The following is a 26400-nucleotide window of genomic DNA, read 5'->3' as shown; positions in this document are numbered from 1 at the left end:
AGACCCTTACCTTCCAAGTTTTTCAATGCTGAAAACAAACATTCACATACTCTGTCATTCCCTTCAAACCTCTCTTTTACAACCAACCCCTCAGGTACCATATTCAGATCCCAGTCACTTCACAACACCACTGTCCTTACCATGCATCCTAGACATCGTATCAGCAATCACATTTTTACTCCCCGGCACATATTCTTAAGCTAAAATCAAACTCACTCAAATCCTCAATTGTCCTCGCAATCCTAGCATTCACACTTTTCTTCTTGATCATATAAACTAACGGCCGATGATCTGTCCTTGACAAATTTTACCCCATACAAAAACCCTTTCAATGCTTTCACACAAAACCTTATTGCCGCAAGCTCCTTCTCAACCACCGAATACTTCAGCTCTGCTTTATTAAAAGCTTTACTCACATACGCAATCTCACTCAATTGTCCCTCCCCTTTCACCTCTTGCATCTGCACCAAGCATCCTCCCATACTAAACTTACTAGCATCAGCAAACAACTCAAGCTTACTGGCATCCTCACTATAGTCTGGAAAAGTCAAGGTGACATCCCTAGCAGCCTCCTCTTTCAATCTCTCAAATGCTCCCACCATTCGCTCATCCCACCTCAGCTTAGTACAATTTTTCTTCCCGGTCCATTCAGTCAACGGCTTCCCTACACCCGAACAATTCCTAACAAACTTCCTCCCGAACTCAATCAAACCCAAAAAACCCTTTACTCCCGCATGGTCCGGGGACGTGGAAACTCCTTTACTTTTTCCACAAACTTTTCACTCTTCCTTACACCACTCGCACTCGCCTTATGACCCAGAAATTCCACTTCCCCAGCCAACCACGTACACTTCTCCAGCTTCACTTTCACTCCAACCTCTTCCACCCGTTCTAACACCTTCTCAAGAAGTTCCACATTCTCCTCAACAGTCTCACTTGCAATCAAAACGTCATCTATAAACACAGTCACCTTCCTTCTATCAAAACCAGCCAAAACTACATTCATCGCCCTCTGGAAGGCAGCAGGCACATTAGCCAATCCAAAACTTAACCTCTTGAATTGATAGTGGCAGCTACCACTCGAAAAAGCCGTAACATGCCTGCTCCCTTCCTCAAGAGGCATCTGGTAATAGCCCCTTACCAAATCCAATTTTGTGAACACACTCATCCCATGCATCTTATACACACAATCAGACACCACATTCATTGGGAATCGCTCCTTCACAGTCACTTCATTCACCTTCCTGTAATCCACACACATCCTCAAACTTCCATCTGTCTTGCGTACTGGGACTATTCCAAGCGCACTCGCTCCTCTCGATCACTCCCACTCTCTCAAGTTCCTCACACTGTTCCTCAATCTCTCGGGCAATAGGCACAGAAAAGTGTCGGGGACACTGATATATGGGGGTATCGTCATTCAAAACTATCTTGAACTCTGGAAGCTTAGATGAACTCTGGAAGCTTAGATCCCCTGAAATCCTCGTCATCCCGACCCAACGCACCCCGCCTATTTCACAACATCTGCATCAACCGCTCCCTCTCGTCATCACCAACATTTTCATCCACCTCAATTCTTTCTCTCAACTCATCATACTTCCACTCATCACTTTCTTTCATGCTACCTGTCATCACCCGCCGCACCCTAACATATTTTTCGTCATCCACATCCACCAACGTATACAACAACCCCACACAATCACCTTCACGTATACCCTGCACTTGCTTTTTCCTAACACTCGGCAATGAGGCTACAAAAACCCGAGGATTCTCCATGTCCAAAATCCTGTCGTACACATGCACGCTCGCTCTTACCAACTTGTTCGCATCCACACTCTCAACCACATATGTACACTTGTCACCTTTGACAATCCCAAGACTATCGGGCCACGCAACTTTCACACTAAGAACTTCTCCAACTTCTCGAGGCACTTTTACACTCTCGCAACCAACGGCACTCCCTTCCATATTTTACTGCTTACCCCTCCATCCCTATCCAAGTACAACTCTCCATGTACATTCCCCTTCCTATGCAACTCAGTCATATTCCTGCTCGGATAGACCACCATCCCACACTTCTTCAGGAACTTGTATCATAACAACATATCATACTTATCACTCATTCCCTCGATCACATAAAAGTCACCTTCATCCATCACTACCCCTTTGATTTCTACATTTTCATGCAACATTCCCACCACAGGCATACCCAAATTTCCTATTCCTAGTACCTCCCCTTTACATTTCCTAATTTCACACTCACTCCTCAACTTGTCACATCCATTCTCAAAAAGAACTCTGACACTGCACCCAGTATCAATCAAAGCAACCAAACACACCCCTTTGCACCTCACTTTTACACTCATACATTCATGAGCTCTTCCTCCAAACCCTTTTTCATGCAACAATCCTTCACGCACATGTATCACTCTTACTGCCCGTACACCAGAGGACCCACCCAAATGAATCCCCTTTGTACCTAGTTTCCCAAACTCCCAACCTGACTCATCCTCTTTCGCCTACACACACTCGCCACATGACCTTCCATTCCACATTCAACACATTTTGCCCGCTGTTCCTAACACATCCTAGCATAATGCCCATTCTTCCCGCAAACCTCAGTCACACGAGTACCTCGACATCCACTTGCTATATGTATGCCCTACTTGCCCACACCTGTAACATTTAATATCCCTATCTTTCTTACACTCGCTCACTAAGTGCCCTGTTTGCTCACACCTGAAGCAAGCTCCAAACGCCCACTGACATTCATTCTTCCTGTGCCCTAGCTTTCCACATCTGTAACACTGCTGCTCTCGTTCACGACTAACCGACCCTACTCTTCCAACGCTTGCACTCCGATCTCTCTTAGGGCTAACCATACTTACGTTACTGGCTCTAACGCTCCTATCAACCACTCACTTTGCCATTCGCCTTGGCCCTTCCAAAACTGCCTCCCTATAGCTCTTAAACTCTGGTATAACATCAGCCACTTCAGTCCAAACATTAACACTTCTACTCTCTTTCATACACCTATCCAACTCATAATCCTCTACTATTTCCAAAATGTCGTTCCACGACAACCTTTCATTCGTCCATCGCATTTTCTCCTTACGTTTCAGATTTACAAACTCATACACACTCTCAGGCACAGTCGCCAACAACTTCCTCACTAACTCTTTACATTCCTTTATCCCTTCATCCCCAAACTTTTTCCTGGCTAATGTTTCCAACCTGCACACATACATCGACGACGACTCACCAACATTCATTCTTACCTCATCAAAACCATGTTTTCTCCTATATCTAACACTACTCCTTATCCTCTTCGCCTTTTCCAAAATCCTGGCTTTCACACACTCATAAGGCACATTCCCCACACTCATCATTACCCCATACATATTCAACAAAAATCCTGTCAAAAAGATACCCAACTCTCTTGCCCAAACTCTCTTGTTATCCCCATACTTTGCCTCACAATACCTTTCATATTCCTTAAAAAAATCCCGTATGTCCTACTACCATATTCCTCGTATTGTGCACATCTAGGTATCTCTCTCATATATACAGCCTTTTGTACTTCCTGCTCACTCTCACTTTTGCTACTAACATTCTGATCCCTCTTAACCTCGTCTGAATACAGAGAATCAACTTCCATAATAACATCCATGCTCCTGAGTACGCTTCTTACTATTCTTTCTACCCACCTGTTTCCACTCATCGCTATCCAAATCACTCTCAGCCCTTTCCCCAATGTATTCAGTCCTAGTCTCATCCTGTCCATCATCCTTACTAGCCTTCTTTCCCTTAGTCGTCTTTTTTTCCTCAGCCCCCTTCTTATTCTTGTCCTCAGGTTTATCCTTATCCTGTCTCCTTCCCTTCTTTCCTTTACCTATCACAAACAAGTCACCTTCGTCACTCGTAGTTTCATCCACTCGCTTTTCCACTGTCTTTACCACTTCTGGCCTATCACAAGACCTAGTAGGCCTACCTCCTACAGCTCCCTCTCCCATGAACACCTTCATCATCTCCTGCACTGCATTCATCATCACTAAGAATTTTTCGTCCATTTTCTCAACCATTCTCTCTTCCGCTCCTTTCACTTCTTTCATTTCCACTTTTGCACTTAGCATTCCTCTAACTCGCTCTTCAGCTCCTCACACTCTACCCTAACCTCTCATTGTTCCGATACGTAATACAAACCATCGGTCCTTTAACAATAGGAAGTAGCTAGTGGCAGCTACTTCCTATTGTTAAAGGACCTCAGGTTTGTATAGTTAGGAAAAATGCAATTTTCGACAAATTGTCATTTCTCCACTTTCAATTGTCCTCTTACTTCCCTCTCCAACCTCAACTCCTCCTTCAGCCTCTCCACCTCACTCATTCCTTCTATCCCAAACTGTCCCACCACTCACACACACACTGGGCTAGACCAATCGTCCTGCAGCTGCCACACCAGCAGTCCCTGTTCGGGCGCCAAAAAATAATGTGGCGGGATCACAAGCTTAGAAAAACAAGTAAACTCCCCACAGTTACGTTAATCGTACCAGCTAACAAAATTTCCCACACTCACACTTTCCCCTTTACGTTACCTTAAACCTGCAGGACAATTGGTTCAATGAAATACCAAACACACAAAACACAAACAGGTACTCACCTCTGGCTTCTGATACTCAGGGGTAGGCTGTGCTGTCAGCCGGATATAGGCTAGCCGACACTCAATAACCCGACAAATCACTACAGACGAACACCAACAGCCCAAAAGAACACACAACCACACGACTTACAGAAGCACAACAACCCGCCAAAACCAACACTGCCCCAACCACCACTCACAGTCACCGAAAATGCACCACCAACCTCCTTAACCTCACCACAACCAGACAGGCACACGCACAACAACTTCACAACCCCAAAACCTATCAAATAACACCAAAACAACTAACCACCAAAGGATAAATGCTGTCAAAACCAAATCTGACTTGACCAGACGCCTCACTGCTTACGTCTCTCGTAACCACTGACTTACTACAGAGCGCCACAACAGACATGCTTCCGACCGCCATTTAACCACTCCCATTCATTCTTCCACCAATCTCTCTCTCTCTCTCTCTCTCCATCTCTCCTCTCTCTTCTCTCTCGTCTCTCTCTCTCTCTCTCTCTCTCTCTCTCTCTCTCTCTCTCTCTCACACACACAACCTTTGGAGATGTTGTCAAATATAAACTATCATTACTCCTCCATAACAGCCTAGAAAATTAAAACTTGTAGGTATCAAAATAGAACAATGGCATCAATGGGCAAACTATCTCACAAACTCACTCTGTTGCCAAAACCTAAGAAACTAATTTTAAATAGAGATAGTTTTGCCTACAGTTCTTCTTTTAAAACTAATTAGAGGAATCTGGCATATTCAGAGACAATATGACTACCAGTTGAGACGATCTGCCACATTGTAATGGAAAGTCACTTATCAAGGATAAACGATATGAAAGTGATTAAAAGATACAAGTATATTTACTGTATATATCTTTTCATCATGTTCCTATCATTTAATGAATGAGGGTTAATGGCTTGATGAATGAATGGCTAATAAATAAAGGTAAATACAGAGAAGATTTAGCTCTGTAATTCAGGGATGCAACACTTGCAATGCATTTTTATAACTACTTTTTCAGAAAGGTAGATTTTTGAATGCCCAAAGCTTTTTTGTAAGGGGTATCTGCTTGCAGGAATGGGAAGCATTAACTGGACAGGTTGTAACTGATGTAAGAACTGATGGGGCTGAACCTAAAGAAAGTTTGCCTAAATGGATTGATGAGGAGAGGGCATTTGCAGTAATGCTTTTGAAGGTAAGATATTGAAACTATGTTTATTCTTTTTTGTACACGTATATATAAAATGTGTTAAAAGCAGAAGTAAATAAGTAAAAATTTTCCATGTTATAGTTTTTATTAGTATCATTAATTTATATACACTGTTATTGACGTTATCTGTGTCACGAATATTTTTGTGCCTTTTCAACTTGTGTTGTTTATCAGTTCAAGGTCTGCATGTATACGTATACATGGTTAAAACCCAGTGATTTACAAGTACAAATTAGCCAGGCCAAGACTTTAATCATTATTGAAGTTATCAGATGTAGTTTGGTAGTTGAGTCATGCATCCCATTCTTTGACCCATAGATAAAACCGTGTTCATGTGTGTACCGTTTTATGACCCAATATATTCATTGTACTCTTCATTTTTATTTTTTTGGTCATCGCTCATCTTTTGTTGTATATGTAGTACTTAGTGTTGTTTCTTTTATGAATCTTAGGCTATTGCTCATTGCAAGTTAATATCTGAAAATATGTCTCTGCCAGTGTTGTAAAGATTGGGGTGTTCTGCAAGTGAACAGAGTTTTAAAAGAAAATCTCTTTCAAAGGATAAATCTATTATTGTGTATGGTATGTCCTGTTCCTGCTGATTGGTTGTTTATAACACTTGGTATACTTTATCCTCACTTGGAGGTCTTTTCCCCTATCTGACTTCAACTGACTTCGAAGTTTGGTCGCTGCTTCGTTGGTATGTTAGGCATGTATTTGTATATAGTAAAATATTTTTATCTGTAAATACTCCTAAACTTAAATTTTGTTATATTTTCTCAACAGCAAACATTCCCAAATTTGTACAACATGCTGAATTTGGAAGATTTGACACTGTGGTCTAGCTTTGCAGCCTCCAGTCACTGTGAATCTGACTTCCCTGTACAGCTTCACCAAAAATTGTCACCATTCCAGCAGTTACTTGTCATTCAAGCTATTAGACCAGATCGTCTTGTATCAGCTATGGTAAACTTCACGTCAAGAGCACTGGGTAAGTTTATGAGTTTGCTAGTAGTGTTAGTGTTCTTTCAGCATGTTGAAATCATATCTGCTATTCTTTATTACAGTTGAATGTTTTAGTTAACCATGACATTAGAAAACACTTTTAAATGCATGTCTAACAAATCTTAAGTTACTCAATAATTGCTATGATGATAGATGCAAATATCAACACAATGATGCCAGCTTATCTCCTGAGCTCATATTATTATGCATGTCGTATTTATTACAAGACTCGAGGAGCTAAATTTGATCACTGGCAGTAATGATGTATATAATTCTTTAAAACTTAAGATATTTTTCATAACCACATTTTTTCCACTGGCTCGCAAAGGAGGAAAAGTTTATGGTAAACTACGAAAGGGTACAAATCTATTTACGTCTATTAGTATTTTGTAACTTTAGTGGTGTAGCATAGTGATTCAATAAGTATTACTATTTGTGATAGACCATATATAAATGTGCAAGAGACCTTTTTTGTATAGTCTATGTATTGTATCTAACAGTAAAACCACTACAGTGAATGTATCATTCCACTTCTATGTTTTATTCAAGTAGTAAATTTTGGAGGTGATAGCTTATATATTTCTATGTGTTTCAAAAATACATTCCTCGATGCGGAGAAGGCCTTATGTTTTGTAGTAAAATATCAACTGTTCTACGTTGATATTATTCATGATTACCGGGTAGTTAGAAACCAACAACTCACATTTCTAGAGCCTTGTAAGGCTCACCTGAAGGATTTGTTCCTAAATGCAAGGTGAAAACCAGAACAAGGAAAGTTAAATAAGATGGACAGCTTTGATGGAAGATTACAGGATAGTACATGAAAAGTAAAAGGCAGTAAGTGGTAAAGTTTGGGCTAAAGGGGGCAGCAGCAAACCTTTAGTATTGTCTACAGTGTGCCACACTAAAGTTGTACCTCCCAGTGGAAGTTCTTCCTTGAAGCTGTAGTGTATACTTTTCCAACTTTTACAGTACGTATTTAGATCTTTTCTTTATAAATTGATAAACATAATGATAATGCCCAGTTGGATTGTTTGATAGCTTTTAACATGATTAATATGAACTTCAACATATTATTGTTTTTGTTTATACAGTAGTGACATTCTCTCTCTCTCTCTCTCTCTCTCTCTCTCTCTCTCTCTCTCTCTCTCTCTCTCTCTCTCTCTCTCTCTCTCTCGTACCATTTGGACTAAAGATTATAATATTGAATCAGCAGTCACTTGTAGCAAGTTATCTACATATAGCAAAAAGAAATACAGGGAAAGTTAAGGTAATTTTGACCGTGATAAAAGATTATGAAACTAATAAATAAGGCTCAAATAATAGCATAAACAAAGGGAATTCTTGTTCTATCAAATGAGTTGTTGAAATCGAGATATCAGCTACCCATGAAGTAATTTTTCCTTTTGGTAGTCAATATCCTTGTAAGAGTCATGAAAACAAGCAAATTAAAAAAAAAAACCCTCCTACTGATCTTAACAAGATTTTGACAACTATCTGGCCATGGAAATATAGGTGCTTCAGGTCACTAAGATTTTTTAAATCATTAGAAATATGATTCATGAACTACTGTTTTAAAATTAACATTCCTTGAAATACCATGTTTTAGAAGCCCTTTCAGTGAAGCATACATCTTTATAGACTTCTGTTTAATGGTTTACTTCATTTTTGTAGCTGAATATACAGCTCCCTAGCTACAGTCAATAATATCCAGGTGTATAGCAAGGCTAAGTACATAGGTGTCAGGTGAGCAGCCCCCAGGCTACTTTCACAGACTCAAATCACCAGATAGTCATGAAGAATAATCCTAATGGTGGGCAGGAAGTCCAGCTGTGCCTCATAATGTGACGGTCACTTTTGGGCACAAGGACCCAGACTTCTATCAGTCATATCCATTTGGAACTTAAATGCATCATATCTACTGGTCATTGCATTTTTGTAGGGTACTGTGGCTGTGTACCGAACTAAGACCTCTACTGTGTCCACCCTCTTGTTAGAGTTGTTGATGATCTGTTAGTTGTTGTTTCTTTTGCACAAAATTTTCCTGTCTGAAACCCAGGATCCATGCAAACAGTGGTAGCAATCCAGCTAGCAAACAATCTTTTTTATTTAAAAAAATGTGTTTGAGATAATATGTGAAGACTAAATGTTGGCTTCTAGAAATAATGATGTTTTCTTGAAATGCTCATATATTTTGTAGAATTTGTGGAGACAGTAAATTTAATACAGGATTTAAGCAACAGGAATTTTGTAGATAATTGCTGTTCTACCTTTTTCTTCTGTTCTTATCCCATTTACTATGTGGATGCCATTATGCATGCTGTAGATGAACATTATTGCTATGTTGACAGATGTTTGTAGAGTGTGTTCCTTTTATACTCGTGAGTGTTTATTTATGTATGTATTGTACAAATTAATTTGAATTTCACTGACTGTGTTCACATTTGGTATGCTAGTTAAATAGCTTGTGCTCACTGATCCAAACAAAGATGTTTCAACCATTGGTGTTGTTCCTTGTGTATTTTGAAGATTTAATAGTATATTTCCTAAGCATTTATAGTTTAAATTTTTTAATGATGCTTGATTTTAATGGCGACTTTGCAGCTTGAGACGCAACAGCTCTAAATACAGTTGTTTGCGACATTATTATTATTTATGTACGAATTCCAGTAGTTATTAGTAGTATGTATTTCTTTAGGTTTGCATAGAAGCTGAAAAGGCCTTTACATCTAACCATTTATCCTTAGTATTTATTGTTATCCCCTTTTTTTATTTTACAGGTATGAAAGAATTGTCACCTCCAACCCTGAATCTTAGGCGCCTATTAACAGAAACGACTGCAAGTGAACCCATTCTTATAATTATCTCTCCTGGTGCTGATCCTTCTCAGGAGTTACTTGAACTTGTAAAAAGTACTGTTGGTTTTGACAAGTATCATGAGGTAAGAAAATAGTTTCCAGATGTTTTGATGTCCTTGTTGTTTATTTTGGATTTTTTTTACTACGTACATTATATGTAATTAATAATATACTGGAATTACTGTTTGCTGTAATTTACAGTACATGAAAAATCACTCTTGGCTTAATGTTTTACACTTCAGAAAACATAAGGCAAAGCATAATTAATTGTTAGGCAACTTGAAGAAAGTTATTGAGACCACAATGTTCAAATGGATGGGTGCTGGCCCCAGTTTCCTGGACGGTGATCCATGAATGAGTAAACTCAAAATAGAAACATTTTTTGGGGGCGTTAATGGTTATAGTATCCTTCTGGAAGTTAACTTTTTTTTTTTTATTCCAGACCTTTAGACTTTGAAAAATTTATCCAGTGCCAATCAAACCATTTTTGTTCATAACGGGGTAGCTTTTCCTGGAGTTATTTTTTTGCTTTTCATTTAATGATTTCTGCCTGCATGGGCTGAAATTTAAAGTATGTTTATCAAAGGTTTGTCCTTTAAATTTTCCATGATAGAATGTGTTAGTCTAATATAATAATTTTCATACTTGAAATTTGTATCTTTGAATAGGTCGCGATGGGTCAGGGTCAGAGTGAAAAAGCCAAGAGCTTATTACGTGAATGTGCAACTAATGGCTACTGGCTATGTTTGAAAAATCTTCACTTGGTCACAGCTTGGCTGCCTGTTTTGGAAAAACAACTGAACACCCTCCAGCCTCATGAAGATTTCCGTTTGTGGTTGACAGCTGAGCCTCATATTAAATTTACTCCTGTTTTATTACAGACAAGTTTGAAAGTTACATACGAGGTAAGCTTGGTGCTAAATGCAGTAAGAGTTGTGACAGAAGGGACCTTTAACTTGACTTTCCTTTATACTTTTTCTTAAGCAGATTCATCATAAATTTTTGTTTTTACTATAAATAATGGAGATTATACAACTATATAAATACATTGGGGATTTCTTCTTCTATAATAAATGTAAATAGTGATCGTCAGGCAGTATGTGAGCGTATAGTTGTGAAAGTTAATGTGAAATATATTTCATTAGTGCATTAGAGAGTTTCATTATGAAAAAATATTTCAATGCTGAATTTTATTGTTATTTCTGGCACTTATAACCTAGTAAGTTGGACAGGTATGCATTGAGTATTAATTATTATTATATTTCGTAGGCCCCAGCTGGCATCAAGAAGAATTTACAACGCACATATGATTCATGGAATCCTGAAATGATTGCTAGGGGAAATCAGGTGAACAGGGCACAAACTCTGTTTGTTCTAGCCTGGTTCCATGCTGTTGTACAAGAACGTAGAACATATATACCTCAGGGTTGGTCAAAGTTCTATGAATTCTCTTTAGCAGACCTGAAGGCTGGTGCTGAAATTTTGGATGGACTCTACAAGCATGAAAGTTTGTATTTTAGTGCTGGATATTTTTTATGTTGTATTTTATTATGAATATATTTTACATATTGATTCTTGTGTATAGGGTACCTGTAAAGTTTTTAAATTACTTATTCTACATAACTACAACATTTATATGGAATGATGATAATTAGTTATCAATACATTTTAGCCCCATCATTGGTATGTATTGTGTCTGTTTTTATGCAGACGAAAGTTGTACAGTATGTACTTGAGAAATATTCTAGCTTATAGTAGTGAGCATCAGGGATAACATTAGCCTTTGGGAGACTTCACCTTTACACTTAAGACCTTGGGGTGATTTTTGAAGTCAGATTTTTGTAAAGAAAGTATCTTATATGCCAGCAGATATGGTGACTAACAGACAGATGACCCTTGAGTTTAGTTGAACAAACACCATTATATATAATTTCAAAATATATACAGGCGGTCCCCGGGTTACGACGGTTCCGGCTTACGACGTTCCGAGGTTACGACGCTTTTTCTTAAATATTCAATGGAAAAATCCGTCCTGGGTTACGACGCTTGTTCCGAGGTTACGACGCTGACGCTTCCGACGCTCCGAGTTAACGACGCTTTTAAAAAACGCATACTATGATAAAAATCCTTATAGTTTAGCACAGTATTAATAAAAATAGTTTCTGGTTAGATTACAACAAAAATTTTGAGATTATGATGATTTTCGACACTTTTTATGTTGTATTTTTCTATGTTTTTTAGTGACGCCTCATATGCGGAACTAGTTTTCCGAGCGAATGAATACATACTAGTTTACAATAAACAGTCCAAAAGCGCAAATAATGAAAAAATCATTGCTTGTTTCCAGTAATAATAACAAAACGAAGTTTCTGGTTAGATTACAATGCAAATTCCAAGTATCCAAAGAGAGACATTATCCAGTAATTTGAGAGGAGGAGAGAGAGAGAAGAGAGAGAGCATGAGAGAGAGAGATGAGATGAGACGAGAGAGAGAGGAGACGAGAAAGAGCGAGAGAAGAGAGAGAGAGAGGCATCTTCCGACGCTCCGAGTTAAGGACAGAGAAGTGTTAGTTTCGTTAAACGCCCTCTGACTCATGCCAGTAAATGTTTTGTTGATACTAAAAATAATATAACCTATTTAAGATAACGTTTTACTTTAATTAGTCTATATGATACGTAAATAGTAATCAACTGTTCTTGTAGCCCTCAATATTTGGCAAAATCGAAGTATCCAAAGAGAGACATTATCCAGTACGTAATTTGATCAGAGAGAGAGAGAGAGAGAGAGAGAGAGAGAGAGAGAGAGAGAGAGAGAGACGAGAGAGAGAGAGAGAGAGAGAGACGAGAGAGAGAGAGAGAGACGCTTTGGCAACAATGGTCTCGGGGGTTTTTATAGCTTCCTTCTGCTTGATGATCGTGGATATTGTAGAAGGATTTCGACCATACTCGTTTGCCAAATCGACGATACGAACGCCACGTTCATGCTTTGCTATAATTTCATGTTTTGCTTCCATCGAAATCATTTTCTTGGGTTTTTTCTTATCACCTGCTTTGTCTTTAGCTTTGAGACCCATGGTTAATAATAAAATAGACAAAATAACACGAAAAATAGGCGCAAATACAACGAACTAAACAACGACGTGTTAACATGCAGCACCAACAAACAAACAGACTGAACGCCATTTATCGGTCGCCTATACAACTAACACTCATCGCAAAATCGTATCTCAAATATTTCGTTGTATATCAAAGCTTGTATTTTCGCAAATTTTCTGTTGTATCTCAAAACATTCGTATATTAGGGCAAATCGTATGTCAAGTTTCCAATGTAATTTCCAATGGTCTCTGGGATTGACGTAACGTTTATTTTCTGAACAGATAGGACAGAGAAGTGTTCGTTTCATTAAACGGCCTCTGACTCATGGCAGGAAATGTTTTGTGATACAATAATATAAGCCTATTTAAAGATACATTTACTTTAATTAGTCTATATGAAATACGTTAAATAGTAAATCAGATGTTCTTGTAGCCCTCAAGATTTTGCAAAATCACTCCAGGTTGTACATAAAACTTTCAAGAATGTAGTGTCACCAGAGGATTACAATAGTTTTTTACCTTCAAGAACCAGCATTCTTTTATGAACAAAATAACTCCAGGTTTTGTACATAAAAACTACAGGAAACAACATGTAGTGTAACCAAAGGATTACAAGTAAAGGTTTTTTATAACTTTTATTAGTTTAAGACATATTTCCCAAGCGTCGTTCCGGCTTACGACAATTTTCGGCTTACGACGCGTCTCAAGAACGGAACCCCCGTCGTAACCCGGGGACTGCCTGTATTGGATAAGGCTGATTTTATTTAATTCCTTTGGTTATATGCAGTACTGTAAAAGATATGGCAGTGATGGAGTTATTTTTTATGCTTTTATTGTTTTGATCTAATTTCCTGTACATAATTAGCATGTTTTTGTCTTGGTACATAATAGATTTCATTTTTATCTATTAATATTTTGGAATGCCTTTAAAAATACCAAAATTTGTTTTTTATTTGTTTGAAGAGTTTAGTGGCTTATTTTGTTTGTAGACATTGTATTAAATTCTTTTCCAGGTAATGGAGACATCAAATGGGACTTCATTCATGGATTGTTTGAAAATGCAATATATGGCGGCCGTATAGACAATATTTGGGATATTCGTGTTCTGTCAGCCTATCTGCACAAATTCTTTACTAATGAAATAATCGGAGGCCGCAAACCATCTGGAAATCAGTTGACAAAAAATATAACCTTGCCTACTACTGTCAACTATCAGGTAAGATATTGTTTAGTAATTATTACAATATTTTCTTAGAGAGAGAGAGAGAGAGAGAGAGAGATTAAAGTTTTCTGTGGCACTACAATTGAACCTGTACGTACATTTATGGCATTTACAGTAAGCACTATATCTTCATTAAATTTTCTTCCCATTATATTAATGGTAAAGAAATTTTATCTCATAAAGTGTCTATACATATTGTTTACTTTAATCATATATTCTTGAAAAAAAGATTTTATCATAAATATTAAAAATTTTCAATGTGTATTTTTCATAGATAACAAACCCCCTCGGGCTTAACAATAGGATAATCGTCTAGTACCAAGCTGGAAACCGGTTAAAAACAATAAAAGATGTCAAACATGTAGTTAAAAATCTCGAACAAGGAAACCCACTCACTTTAGGGCATTTCATTTGTTTCTTGCAGGATCCCGAATAAAGCTTTGTTGGTGAGGCAAAATTCACCATGATCTCTCACAACTTACATAAACCAACAAGATCACACACACTGAGCACACCCAGAGAAAAGATAGAAAAGAAAAAATGGGTAAACTAAACCGGTTTTAAAGAGATAGAGAGTAATCACGTCCTTTCGTCAAAGGCGGTAAGGAAGTAACTGATGTGCTTACGGGATCCCCAAGGCATTGTGGGAGCTCCCAAATACCCCGTGAGCAAGCACAGATGCCAAGTGCCTGGATTACACAAGATTTTTTTTTTTTTTTTTTTTTTTAATTAATTTTACCAGATTTCCAGCTGGCACTAGAAGATTATCCTAATGTTAAGACTGAAGGTTTGTTAGTTATGAAAAATACAAATTGAATAAAAATTTACCATATTAGAAAGATTGAGAAAACTGTATAAATTTTATCATGATAATCCAACACACAATACAAAAAGTGAAACAATTTTAGTTTGGTAAGGGAGAGATGGGAACACTTATCTTGCAATCAATTGTTAAGTTATTCATTTGTAAGATCTAAACCATTCTAACACTGAAATGAACTGGGTCATAAATCAAACACTGAAATAAACTGGGGACTTGTTGATATTTGTATTTTTTAAATTATTATTTTACAGGACTACACAAATCTTATTAAAGGTCTACCAGAAGAGGATGACCCTGCATACTTTGGTTTACCTTTAAATATTGAGAGATCTTGGCAGCGAATAGTGAGTTCACAAGTTATTGGACAGTTGAAGGGTAAGTAAATACGTCTGTAATCTGGCAAGTGCAGAAGCACTCCTCATTTATAATTCCACTTGGGTGTAAGTCCTTAGGTATATAGTGAATTTGATATAAAATTTGTTGTGGCTTAATATATGTGTATTCAAAAAATTCATGGGTGGATGTGACACGAGTTTATAATTAGTCAAGTGTTACAAACTTGCTGATCAACTACCATAGTGGAGATGGTTGGTAATGAGTTCGTGTTCAAAACCTAAATTTAACAGATGTATATACAGCAAGGTCAATAGCAACTTGCATCTCTCTTGATAGCCAAAATTAAATTTCATTATGTCCACTTGACAAAATGTGTTATCGTGGAATGTATCATCAGAATAAAAAAATTGGCTATGAAAGTGTGCTATACTAATTTTTTTAGTGTAAAATTCCAGTGTTTGTTAAAGATCAGTCTGTTCATATGTGGAATTTACAAAGATGTGCAACTCAAGAAATGGTAATTGATATTTGTTTGGTTAATGTAATTTTTCACTGTGTACGAACTGAAAAATTTTATTTATTTATTATAGTGCTAATGAGGTCCCCTGAGCTTGCGAGTCGATTTGATAGAGAGAAATGGCATTCGCAGCTGTCGCCAGTTCTTAACTTGTGGAAGAAACTAAATCAGGTAAACAATTAAACATTAAATTAGTTTTGTATTGATTACGATCTTTATTTTTCAACTGTTGGGAAATTTAATTATTCCTTTCCGTTTTATCTAGGGGCAGAATCTTCTCCAAGCTAAAGTTGCTGTACCCACATCAGCAGGAGAGGCTCCAGTTAAGGCATTTATACAACTTGAATATTACTCTGTCATTAGCATTGTGCAAACAATACACCGATCCCTTGCTCAGTTATCAAAAGTTATTCGAGGAACTCTTCTGCTTTCAAGTGATGTTCAGCAGCTCGCTGAAAAACTGTTAAGACAAGAGGTCAGTTCAATATGCATGCATTGTAAGTACTATAGTAGTATCAAAGATTCAAGAAAGCCACTGACATTTTTTCTGAAGCTTTTAGTTAGTTTTGGCAAGTAGCATGTCGCATGATGCACAAACTAAATTTGTCATAAAATAATACTCAAGATAGGTGTACATTACAGTCAGTACTGGATAAAATAATTTTTGAGTTACACTCTTTCTGAAATGTATGGGTTGCATTTTTCTGTCCAGTGTTAGATATGCTGGATAATGTAATAAAAAAATAACTAATTTAGTAACAGTAATATTTTTCATTGTAATATTTTGCATTGAATATTATATAAAGTGAAATTTTTAAATGATCTAGTATTTTAATGAAATATTACTTGCCTGGGTTTCTTATATCATAGACACCTGAGAGTTGGCAGTCTCTATGGGAGGGACCTGAAGACCCTTTCGAATATTTGAGAAGCATCGTTAGGCGCGCATTTGCCATTGGACGTTGGGTAGGCAGAGCTGAACAAGGTGCATTACTTAAAGATGCATTAGATTTGTCAGATTTACTCCATCCAGCAACTTTCCTAAATGCCTTACGTCAACAGACTGCCAGGTCAGTAAAATTGTAAGTAGAATATTCTTTGTAAATTAAGACGGGTACGTAATGCTCATTTTTCTCCTTGTGCATGTTCTCACTAATCTAGAATGATGATAAAATTTTGCTGAATCTTATTGTCTTCTGGTGTGCTTATTGTCTTGGAAAAGCTAAAGTTTAGGCTCCCCGTATTTAGGGTCTTTTGATGAGGAAAAGGCTAATTGGAGGGGTTGCTGTGGTAGTGTTTAACACTCGCCCCAGTTTTATACCGACACCTTTTATATAGGTGAGCGAGTCAGAGGCTTCTGACATGTCCAATTTAGCAGTTCTCTGGTATTATAGCAATATTTTACTAGAAATAGTGCTAAAGCAGACATATTTCACTGGGCGACACGGCTTCCTCGCCCAGAAATAGATTTTTCCTACGTCAAAATCCCTTTAGTCATACTATATTTTCCTGCAATTAAGCACACCAGCATATACAGTATCTATTGAGATAGATTCATATACCATCTGAAACATATTCGTGAAAAAATTAAGTTTCAGAGCCCTCCCTGCTAATATACTTTTTACAATAGCTTATTGTAAAAAATGATAAAAAGTAAAATTAGAATACTGTTAATTTTGTTAAGGGGTCAGCCCTTAATAAAATGTGCATTTTCTGAGTAATAGTAGAGTCAGACATCTTAAATCCTGCACTCCATGGTCTGGCAACTTCCATAATCTGGGACATTTATGAATCAGCTGCCATTAGTTCTAGAGTGGCTACAAGGGGGTACCACATGTTTGTTTTTCAGATTTTGGAACTGAAGCTTGCTCTGTAATAATTAAGCACAATTTAATTCCAATGAAAACATTGTGAAACTCCAAAAAATATAAAGTATTCAAAAGAACCGTAATTTCTGTATGTCTTACATACTCTTGTATCATGCAGTCATTGAAATTATGTCCAAAAACATTATTTCATCATATTGTGTATAGTGCAAGATGTTTTTCAGTAGATTACACTAGGTTAGGTTTTCTATGCCTGTCTCAGTTTGAGTAATGCATATTATATCAGTTAGCTTTTATTTCTTTTGTCCTGCTTTACTAAGAGGCTGGTTTCATTCATCCCCAGTTTTTCTTTCTGCATATGCCACCTGATTATCCACATGACAGTGAGTTAACTCAAGTGAGAAGGGGTGAGCAACAGCTGATCAGAAAAAACCGTATAGTGTACAGAGGTAGTAGGATAAAGGCCTGGTGGAAGACCCATAATATCGTGGAAGAAAAAGGGATGAATGAAAATTTATACTTAAGTTTGGACAAGACGAAAGTGATGACTATTCTTTTCACATTTAGTGAAGAAGGGAAAAGCTTACATAATTTTCTTTTCTAAGTAAATCAGCAGCATTTATCAGTGGTTAATTTAACAATGTTTTATTTATAAAATAATGGAACAGACATGAAGAGTACCAACAAATTTAGTCCGAGTTGCATTTAGTTGCACTTATTGCCTAAATAAAACCATTAATACTTTTTTCCAGGGAATATGGAACATCAATGGACAACTTGGAATTCATTACATCATGGTCTCGAGGGGGTATTCCTAACGCCAAAGTTGCAGTGAAGTGGTCAGGCTTGCAGATGGAAGGAGCTAATTTTGATGGATCTCGCTTGATGCATAACTCACATGACTCACCTAGCATTGCTGTTGCCCCTCTGTGTATGGTAGCTTGGATGCCTAAGGTAACACTGCTCATGTGACGTACAATTTACAGTTTGGTAGTTTTATGTCCTATTTACCTTGACTCAGCTTCCAGACATACATGCAGTAATGATAGCAACATCTTACCTTATTATAGGTATAACGTGCAAAGAAAAACCATGGATATTGTGTTCATGTGCTTTTTCTGCAAATATAGCAATATTTTACTAGAAATAGTGCTAAAGCAGACATATTTCACGGGAGCGACACGGCTTCCTCGCCCAGAAATAGATTTTTCCTACGTCAAAATCCCTTTTTTATGCTAATTTCATCTTGTGAACATAGTAGCCCTGTATTATTACCATTGCTTGGATATCTTTTGATTTATTTATTACCATTGTTTAGATATCTTTGGAGCTATTTAATTTAATTTAATAGTTTTAGTTGTTTGTCTGTCTTGAAGCATTTTGTTTTCTGTCAAGAGGGATTTACTGTACCTTGTGAAAACTTGCAATCATGAGAACATTCCCATTTATTTCACTTGCAATTATGATAATGCAATTTCCATTAATTATTCATATAAACTTATATGATGCTGTCATCACAAACATTGCCCTGGATGTGGTTCTGTCATCACAAACATTTCCTTTGAAAAATTACAGTTTAATTTTTCAGTCATTGCAACCAAGCAAATGTTTTTACATCACAGAAAAGTTGAAAAACCATCTCTTTCGTCTCTAGTTATTTCCAAGAGCAGTGATGATTACGTACGTATGGTGGAAAGAAAGGCTGGTTTCCATATCACTTTATTATGGCTCTAAACTGATGGTATGGGGATTGTCAAATAGGATTCTTGGAAGCATTTTAGCCCTCTGGAATTGTGGCTGCTGCTTATGTAGTCATTGTCATATGGGCTGGCCTTTTTCTTTTATTTTGCTTAAAATGCAATCCTTTTGTGTACTTGTGCCTTCTATTTTCATTTGCACATCCATTACTAGTCTGTTTCTCTCTGATTAATCAATCTATCACTTCATTTGTTACTAGTTTTTTCCTTTTGAAATTACTTTAGTGATATACTGTACATTACATGTATGCTCCATGAAAAACTGAGATCTAGAGGCTGAGTCATTTACACACTTTTATGCCCAGTGGTTTTCTACTTCACTTTTCCTCAATTCTTAGATGTAGAACATGTGATGATGATGTATTATTTCTTACAGGCTTCTAGAGTTCCTGTTTTGACAGAAGTATTCCTGGTTTTATCTGAAAGCAACTGCTTTAATTCAAATATGAAACTTAATAGAGTTCTGGGATTTATGCTCTGTGAAAACAATCTCGAATGCACTGCCCACTGACACAGGGTCAGAGACAATGTCCTCATTAGTTGATGTTTGCCAAGATAGTTGTGCCTCTCAGTTTACATCCCACCGTGCTAAGTCCTCCCTTACATCCCAACTCAGGGGATGAGATGGGAAGAATGATCCTAAGAGGCACTCCAGTATCACTTTAAATGCCAACAAAGTAAGTGTGTTACATCACCTGTGAGGCACAAGCTTCCCCACGGAGGACAGGTGACCATGGACTTCCTGCCAAAGCTAACCTGGATGTTCCTGTCGAAATAGAAACCGCATCCTAATCTTACCGAAATTGCTTGTACAAATCTGTGGGGTAGGCTTTCTGATGTTGAATCTATGTATTGGCATTTCAAGGTATTTTGCCTGGTGCTTGGGTTTGAGACTTGACTTTGCCCAATTTATCACATCCACAATTTGTGACAGTATGTAGAAGACTATCTCTGTCACAGTGATATCGTGCCCTTGGTCAGTCATTCAGGTATTTTGCAAACACTTAAATGAGGCCAAGCCCACTGAGTTTGTCCTGCAAACATAGTTCCGCATGGGAAAGTGCATGCTCTATTTTGGAATCCATCAGAGATTGTGACTTCATGGTTTCCATAGACCTGAAAGATGTGCACTTTCAAGTACCCATTCATCAGTTCTTTTAAGTATGTACCTCCATTTTGTTTGCAGTGGGATCTTTTGCCAGTTCAGAGTGCTAGGCTTGGGGCCGTTACCAGTCCGAAGCATAGCACTTTGAACTGGTAAATGATCCTGTTGCAGATGAAGTGGAGGTGCTTCAAAGAATTCTGATGAATGGGTACTTAAAAGTACACATCTTTCAGGTCTATGGAGGTGGAGGAGGTTGTCTCATGCCATAGAGTTGTCTGTCATACATTCTGGGCATGCAGAATGTGATTGCATATCAATTAAGACAGACACTTCAACAGACACTTCAAGTAGTGAGGCTGAAATGGTCCATACACCCTCAAGTAGTGTAATTGCTAAAGTCAGTAAAGTTTCCTATTCTTGACTTATCTGCAACCAGTTTGAATAGAAAGCATTCTATCTTTTCCTCAAAGCTTCAAATCCTTGGCAGTGATGGAAGTAGCTATACTCCCCTGGGGTAACCTGGAAATGTGTTAGCATCTTTTAAATTTCTCTGCAGGGTGATAAATTGGGTGTTGTCACCCGTCTTCAGGTGACTCTGGGGTCTTTTCACTGGTTACGTTATAGAGGAGTAATGATAGTTTATATTTGACAGGTTGTGTGAGAGAGAGAGAGAGAGAGAGAGAGAGATTGGTGGAAGAATGAATGGGAGTGGTTAGATGGTGGTCGGAAGTATGTCTGTTGTGGCGCTTTGTGGGAAGTCAATGGAAGTCTGTTACGAGAGTTGTAAGCAGTGAGGTGTCTGGTTAAGTCAGAGTTTGTTTTGACAGCAGTTGTCCTTTGGTGTTTAGTTGTTTTGGTGGTAATTGATAGATTTTGGGGTTGTGAAGTTGTTGTGCGTGTGTCTGTCTAGTTGTGGTGAGGTTAAGAAGGTTGGTGGTACATTTTCGGTGTCTGTTAGTGGTGGTTGGGGCAGTGTTGGTTTTGGCGGGTTGTTGTACTTCTGTAAGTCGTGTGGTTGTCGTGTTTTTTCGGGGTGTTTGTGTTCATCTGCATTGATTTGTCGGGTTATTGAGTTTTTGTGGGGTTGTGGGTCTCGGGGGCGTTGGTTTATGCTTGGTTGTCGGTGGTGGTTGTGTCGGCTAGCCTATAGCCTATATCCAGTGGACAGCACAGCCTAGGCCCTGAGTATGGGGCAGCAAGCCAAGAGGTGAAGTAGTACCTGTTTGTGTTTTTTGTTTTGTATGTAGGTATGGGTCAATTGTCCTGCTGTATTTTGTAGTGTTAAGTGGAAAGTGTGATTGAAGGTGGGTTTGGTAGCCAGACAGGTTAAGTTTATGTGGGGAGGTTACTTGTTTTTTGTGATCCCGCCACATTATTTTTTGGCGCCCGAACAGGGACTGCTGGTGTGGCAGCTGCAGGACGATTGGTCTAGGCCAGTGTGTGTGTGAGTGGTGAGAAAGTTTGGGATGGAAGGATTGAGTGAGGTGGAGAGGCTGAAGGAGGAGTTGAGGTTGGTGAGGGAAGTAAGAGGACAATTGGAAGTGGAGAATGAGAGGTTGAGGGTTGAGTGTGAGGAGCTGAAGAGCGAGTTAGAGGAATGCTAAGGAGTGCAAAACTGGAAATGAAAGAAGAGGTGAAAGGAGCGGAAGAGAGAATGGTTGAGAAAATGGATGAAAAATTCTTAGTGATGATGAATGCAGTGCAGGAGATGATGAAGGGGTTCATGGGAGAGGGAGCTGTAGGGGATAGGCCTACTAGGTCTTGTGATAGGCCAGAAGTGGTAGAGACAGTGGAAGAGCGATGGGGATGAAAACACGGACGAGATGTAAGGTGACTTGTTTGTGATAGGTAAAGGAAAGGAGGGAGGGAGAGCAGGATAAGGATAAACCTGAGGACAAGAATAAGAAGGGGGCTGAGGAAAAGAAGAAGACTAAGGGAAAGAAGGTTAGTTAGGGTGATGGACAGGATGAGACTAGGACTGAATACATTGGGGAAAGGGCTGAGAGTGATTTGGATAGCAGTGAGTGGAAACAGGTAGGTAGAAAGAAGGGTAAGAAGAGTGTAATCAGGAGCATGGATGTTAGTATGGAAGTTGATTCGCTGTATTCGGACGAGGTTAAGAGGGATCAGAATGGTGGAAGTAGCGAAAGTGAGAGTGAGCGGGAAGTACGAAAGCTGTATATATGAGAGAGATACCTAGATGTGCACAATATGAGGAATATGGTAGTAGGGACATAGGGGATTTTTTTAAGGAATATGAGAGGTATTGTGAGGCAAAGTATGGGGATAACAAGAGTGTCTGGGCAAGAGAGTTGGGTAATTTTTTGACAGGATTTTTGTTAAATATGTATGGGGTAATGATAAGTGTGGGGAATGTGCCTTATGAGAGTGTGAAAGCCAGGATTGTGGAACAGGCGAAGAGGATAAGGAGTAGTGTTAGATATAGGAGAAAAAAATGGTTTTGATGAGGTAAGAATGAATGTTGGTGTGTCGTTGTCGATGTATGTGTGCGGGTTGGAAACATTAGCCAGGAAAAAGTTTGGGGATGAAGGGATAAATGAGTGTAAAGAGTTAGTGAGGAAGTTGTTGGCGACTGTGCCTGAGTGTGTGTATGAGTTTGTAAATCTGAAACGTAAGGAGAAAATGCGATGGACGAATGAAAGGTTGTTGTGGAACGACATTTTGGAAATAGTAGAGGATTATGAGTTGGATAGGTGTATGAAAGAGAGTAGAAGTGTTAATGTTTGGACTGAAGTGGCTGATGTTATACCAGAGTTTAAGAGCTATAGGGAGGCAGTTTTGGAAGGGCCAAGGCGAATGGCAGAGCGAGTGGTTGATAGGAGCGTTAGAGCCAGTAACGTAAGTATGGTTTGCCCTAAGAGAGATCGGAGTGCAAGCGTTGGAAGAGTAGGGTCGGTTAGTCGTGAACGAGAGCAGCAGTGTTACAGATGTGGAAAGCTAGGGCACAGGAAGAATGAATGTCAGTGGGCGTTGGGAGCTTGCTTCGGGTGTGGGCAAACAGGGCATTTAGTGAGCGAGTGTAAGAAGGATAGGGATATTAAATGTTACAGGTGTCGGCAAGTAGGGCATATAGCAAGTGGATGTCGAGGTACTTGTGTGACTGAGGTTTGCGGTAATTGCGGGAAGAATGGGCATTATGCTAGGATGTGTAAGGAACAACGGGCAAAATGTGTTGAGTGTGGAATGGAAGGTCATGTGGCGAGTGTGTGTAGGCGAAAGAGGATGAGTCAGGTTGAAAGTTCGGGAAACTAGGTACAAAGGGGATTCAGTTGGGTGGGTCCTCTGGTGTGCAGTCAGTAAGAGTGATGCATGTGCGTGAAGGATTGTTGCATGAAAAAGGGTTTGGAGGAAGAGCTCATGAATGTATGAGTGTAAAAGTGAGGTGCAAAGGGGTGTGTTTGGTTACTTTGATTGATACTGGGTGCAGTGTCAGTGTTCTTTTTAAGAATGGATGTGACAAGTTGCGGAGTGAGTGTGAAATTAGGAAATGTAAAGGGGAGGTACGAGGAATAGGAAATTTGGGTATGCCTGTGGTGGGAATGTTGCGTGAAAATGTAGAAATCAAAGGGGTAGTGATGGATGAAGGTGATAAGTATGATATGTTGTTAGGATACAGGTTCCTGAAGAAGTGTGGGATGGTGGTCTATCCGAGCAGGAATATGACTGAGTTGCATAGGAAGGGGAATGTACATGGAGAGTTGTACTTGGATAGGGATGGAGGGGTAAGCAGTAAAATATGGAAGGGAGTGCCGTTGGTTGCGAAAGAGAGTGTAAAAGTGCCGCGAGAAGTTGGAGAAGTTGTTAGTGTGAAAGTTGCGTGGCCCGATGGTCTTGGGATTGTCAGAGGTGACAAGTGTGCATATGTGGTTGAGGGTGTGGATGCGAACAAGTTGGTAAGAGCGAGTGTGCATGTGTACGACGGGATTTTGTGGCCTCATTGCCGAGTGTTAGGAAAAAATAATGTGGCGGGATCACAAAAAACAAGTAACCTCCCCACATAAACTTAACCTGTCTGGCTACCAAACCCACCCTCAATCACACTTTCCACTTAACACTACAAAATACAGCAGGACAATTGACCCATACCTACATACAAAACAAAAAACACAAACAGGTACTCACCTCTGGCTTCTGCTACTCAGGGCTAGGCTGTGCTGTCCACTGGATATAGGCTATAGGCTAGCCGACACAATCACCACCGACAACCAAGCATAAACCAGCACCCCCGAGACCCACAACCCCACAAAAACTCAATAACCCGACAAATCAATGCTGATGAACACAAACACCCCGAAAAAACACGACAACCACACGACTTACAGAAGTACAACAACCCGCCAAAACCAACACTGCCCCAACCACCACTAACAGACACCGAAAATGTACCACCAACCTTCTTAACCTCACCACAACTAGACAGACACACGCACAACAACTTCACAACCCCAAAATCTATCAATTACCACCAAAACAACTAAACACCAAAGGACAACTGCTGTCAAAACAAACTCTGACTTGACCAGACACCTCACTGCTTACGACTCTCGTAACAGACTTCCATTGACTTCCCACAAAGCACCACACAGACATACTTCCAACCGCCATCTAACCACTCCCATTCATTCTTCCACCAATCTCTCTCTCTCTCTCTCTCACACAACCTTGGAGATGTTGTCAAATATAAACTATCATTACTCCTCTATATTACCTCCCCCATTACATTTGACAACATCTCCTTACACTCACAACATCCACACTAAATTGCCTTTTGTAACACCCAAGGATGCTCAGATGCAGGTCCCCTAGATCTTGTTTGAGGTCCATCATACACTTTGTTACATCGCCATTCACTTCTTCCAAACCACTTTCTTTCAAACTCCCATTATCTCCCTCACTACCATCCTCCCAAATTCCATTCACTACTTCACCGATGTCTTCTAAGTCTGGTTCCAACATCTCCCCTATTTCGGCCACCAAACCACTCAGTTCATCCATACTTCTGTCAAACTCCTGCAAAGACTTATCCATCCTATCAACTATCTCCTCACTATGCAGTTTCTATCTAGGAGAATTTATTCTGGGACTTTTTATGAGAACATAGGCATTGTACACTAAGAGTAGGACACATGAAATGGGTACTAACAAAACAAGCTTGTGCTTTCTATTCTCTGTTACTTTTTCACGGAACGACACAGGTTAGGCCCAGAAATGAAGATTTTAAGGCTTAAAGGATTTACCTAACCTGACTGACAGGCTTCAGAATTATATATCTCGGGTATAAATTCTGTGTGAGGCCTTTTGTTTTTCCAAAGTCTTTTCCACTACCTAAAGTATTGTGTTATATTTACATTGCAGGACCTACAAACTCGAGTGTATCATGAAGAACTGTTATCTCTTCCTGTATATGCTTCATCAAACAGAGAGAAAGTTGTCGTCAGTGTAGACGTGCCATGCTCATTACCCCACCATGAGTGGAGACAGGCTGGTCTTGCATTCTTTTTGAGTACATAAGAGTGTTTCCTCAACAGATCTTATGTAAAACTGTCACATAATTTATGTTATAGTATATGCTGAAGTAGAAATAAATTATTCTATGCACATCCTGTGATAAAAATGTTTTAAATAGTATGTACCAAAAATATAAGATTCAATAAAAATGTATATGACTATTTTAGCACAATGTTTATGATTCTATACAAATACAGATCACAATGCAGTGTCTGAGATCCTTATTTTTATTTTTCTTACTCCCTGTTGTTAATCATAAGAGAAAAATCAAGAGATTACTGAGTGATAGTATTACTAACAATCCCAAAAAATACATCCCTGATAACCAGTTAACCCTCTTACGCAGATTGGATGTATTAAACGTCGACATAAATTGTCTCCCGGGTGCCGATTAGACGTATTAAACGTCTACATAAAAACTTTTTTTTTAAATTTGCGGAAAAATACTTCTAGGCCTACCAG

At 38.8% G+C, this 26400-nt stretch overlaps 1 protein-coding gene across 1 annotated transcript in view; it reads left to right on the top strand.

Moving 5' to 3' along the window:
* Nucleotides 1-26104, top strand: part of LOC135205840 (cytoplasmic dynein 2 heavy chain 1-like) — a 252552-nt gene extending 226448 nt beyond the window's left edge. The window contains 13 exon segments of the mRNA XM_064237094.1: nucleotides 5731-5850; nucleotides 6652-6856; nucleotides 7199-7228; nucleotides 9651-9811; nucleotides 10397-10633; nucleotides 10998-11235; nucleotides 13837-14039; nucleotides 15120-15243; nucleotides 15795-15892; nucleotides 15987-16196; nucleotides 16592-16791; nucleotides 18300-18501; nucleotides 25786-26104. Of these exon segments, the coding sequence (XP_064093164.1) occupies nucleotides 5731-5850; nucleotides 6652-6856; nucleotides 7199-7228; nucleotides 9651-9811; nucleotides 10397-10633; nucleotides 10998-11235; nucleotides 13837-14039; nucleotides 15120-15243; nucleotides 15795-15892; nucleotides 15987-16196; nucleotides 16592-16791; nucleotides 18300-18501; nucleotides 25786-25941 (2184 nt within the window). The 3' untranslated portion in view covers nucleotides 25942-26104.
* Nucleotides 26105-26400: the final 296 nt, after the last annotated feature.

Source organism: Macrobrachium nipponense, chromosome 24, assembly GCF_015104395.2.
Source record: "Macrobrachium nipponense isolate FS-2020 chromosome 24, ASM1510439v2, whole genome shotgun sequence".
Taxonomy (NCBI): domain Eukaryota; kingdom Metazoa; phylum Arthropoda; class Malacostraca; order Decapoda; family Palaemonidae; genus Macrobrachium; species Macrobrachium nipponense.
The sequence above is the reverse complement of the archived record's forward strand: the minus strand, read 5'-3'. Positions and strand labels throughout refer to the sequence as shown.